General features: G+C 44.2%; 1 protein-coding gene across 1 annotated transcript; it reads left to right on the forward strand.

Annotated features, from left to right (window-relative positions):
• The first annotated feature begins 210 nt into the window (after positions 1–210).
• On the forward strand, positions 211–839 carry LOC138900443 (uncharacterized). The gene is made up of 2 exons (XM_070187187.1): positions 211–276; positions 486–839. Exons 1-2 carry the CDS (start codon positions 211–213, stop codon positions 837–839), a joined length of 420 nt encoding a protein of 139 aa, XP_070043288.1.
• The last annotated feature ends 1856 nt before the right edge of the window (positions 840–2695 follow it).

Below are 2695 nucleotides of genomic sequence, written 5' to 3' on the forward strand. Positions count from 1 at the left end.
ACGCCCGAAGGCGAAGGCGATGAGATAAACCTACGACGAATATTCAAAATGTTGCAGGCTCAGCAAGCGGCGATAGCACAACTACAAAATTGAGGCCACCCTTTTGGTAGGATAGAGCCCAAGCGGTCTCGGGAGAACACCCGAAGAAACGAGCAGACCACTGAGAGGTCAGGTGAAGCTGAGCCCGAGGCCAACCTCGAAATAATGAAAATGGTTGAGGCATTGATGGAGCGAGTGAAATTAGGTGAGAATAAAATTGAGGCCAATGACAAAAAGGTGGAGATATATAACTCCAGGGTCGATCAAATCCCAGGAGCACCCTCGATATTAAAGGGACCAGATTCCAAAAAGTTTATCCAAAAGCCTTTCCCTCCGAGCGTTGCACTGTAGCCGATCCCAAAGAGGTTTCGTATGCCTGATATTCCAAAGTACAATGGAACTACGGATCAAAACGAGCATGTGATCTCCTATACTTGTGCCATCAGGGGAACGACTTGGAAGATGACGAAATTAAGTTAGTGTTGCTAAATAAGTTCGGGGAAACTCTATCAAAAGGAGCAATGATATGGTATCATAACTTACCCCCAAATTCTATTGATTCATTTGCTATACTTGTGGATGCCTTTGTGAAGGCTCACACTGGGGCCATCAAGGTCGAGACCAGGAAATTAGAACTTTTCAAAGTTAAACAAAGAGATAACGAAATGCTCAGGAAATTCGTGTCGAGGTTTCAGATGGAACGAATGGATGTATCCCCAGTTGCTGATGATTGGGCCATTCAAGCATTCACTCAAGGACTTAACCCTCAAAGCTCATTGGCTTCGCAGCAACTAAAATAAATTTTGGTGGAGTATCCGGCGGTAACTTGGGACGACGTCCACAATAGATACCAATGGAAAATCAGAGTCGAGTACGACCAACTCTGATCCCCTTCTGGGTCCGTTTATCCTATTAGAGCCGACGACAGGTCCTAGAGAGTCATCGATCAGGAACCAAAATCGATTCGAGACCGGTATCAACCATACAATGGTGATTGAAGAAGAAACGGGTCCAGACATCACCCTACAATGAAGGGAAAAAGAAGCGATCGAGGGCCTAGTAGCCGAGGTCTGATGAGAAAAAATGGTTTAGACAGGCCACTCGAGGCAAGGGAGGCACCAAGATTGTCAGAATATAACTTCAATGTCGATGCTACCAGTATTGTATCGGCCATCGGGCGCATCAAGAATACCAAGTGGCCTCGACCATTGCAGTCTGACCCTACCCAGAAAGACCTAACGTGATATGTAAATATCATGGCATTTCTGGCCACAAGACAGAGGATTGACGGCAATTGAGAGAAGAAGTTGCCCAATTATTTAATAATGGGCACCTACGAGAATTTCTACGTGATCGAGCCAAGAACCCCTTCAGAAACAGGGACGCCGGCAAACAGACCGAACAGAAGGAACCTCAAAACATCATCAACATGATTAATGGAGGGGTCGATGTACCTCAAGGGCCAATGATAAAACGCACTAAAGTATGGTAAAGACTTGAATAAGGCGTGCCCTAAGGTCTCCTTCCCTTTGCCTAACATGCCGGTTGAACAGAAGAGGAGAACCCAGTCCGAGGTCAAGCATGCATTCATCAAGAACGAGGTATCTAAACTCCTTAAAATAGGGTTTATTCGGGAAGTTAAATACCCGGACTGGTTAGCTAACGTAGTGGTAGTACCTAAAAAAGGAAATAAGATAAGAATGTGTGTAGACTATAAAGACTTGAACAAGGTGTGTCCTAAGTACTCCAGTATCCGTTGTTTCAACATTAAAGAGCACGGAGCCGACCAGAAAGGCCAAGGTTAAATAGCAATCATCGATGTCGGTCCCGATCAGATCGAAGTAACGAGAAGTTGACGGGGAAAATGATTACAAAGTTTTGAGATCATTCATAGCTCTTTATGATACCGACGCCACCAAATTGACGATTGAAAAATTGGAGCAACTCACATTAATTGAGAACCTGCCGGATCGAAAGGTATACCTGGGTACGGGGTTAGCTCCCGAGCTCAGGAAAAAAATCATTAATTTTCTTAAAGCTGGCGTATATTATTTCGCTTGGTCCCATCTTGACATGACAGGAATTCCACTGGAGGTAACCACTTATAAGTTGAGTTTGGACCCGAAGTTCCACTCTGTTAAACAGAAGAGAAGACCTCAATCCGAGGTCAAGCATGCATTCATCAAGGACGAGGTATCTAAACTCCTTAAAATAGGGTTCATTCAGGAAGTTTAATACCCGGACTGGTTAGTTAACGTAGTGGTCGTGCCTAAAAAAGAAAATAAGCTAAGAATGTATGTAGACTACAAAGACTTGAATAAGGCGTGCCCTAAGGTCTCCTTCCCTTTGCCTAACATGCCGGTTGAACAGAAGAGGAGAACCCAGTCCGAGGTCAAGCATGCATTCATCAAGAACGAGGTATCTAAACTCCTTAAAATAGGGTTTATTCGGGAAGTTAAATACCCGGACTGGTTAGCTAACGTAGTGGTAGTACCTAAAAAAGGAAATAAGCTAAGAATGTGTGTAGACTATAAAGACTTGAACAAGGCGTGTCTTAAGTACTCTAGTATCCGTTGTTTCAACATTAAAGAGCACGGAGCCGACCAGAAAGGCCAAGGTTAAATAGCAATCATCAATGTCGGTCCCGATCAGATCG

This window comes from Nicotiana tomentosiformis, chromosome 10 (genome assembly GCF_000390325.3).
Source record: "Nicotiana tomentosiformis chromosome 10, ASM39032v3, whole genome shotgun sequence".
In the NCBI taxonomy this organism is placed as follows: Eukaryota; Viridiplantae; Streptophyta; class Magnoliopsida; order Solanales; family Solanaceae; genus Nicotiana; species Nicotiana tomentosiformis.

What these genes read in the sequence shown, in the direction of transcription:
- LOC138900443 (XM_070187187.1), top strand. Translation starts at nt 211, where the DNA reads ATGGTTGAGGCATTGATGGAGCGAGTGAAATTAGGTGAGAATAAAATT. An exon ending in TTGAGGCCAATGACAAAAAG is followed by an intron (nt 277 to 485) that starts GTGGAGATATAT and finishes TTGTGCCATCAG; the next exon opens with GGGAACGACTTGGAAGATGA.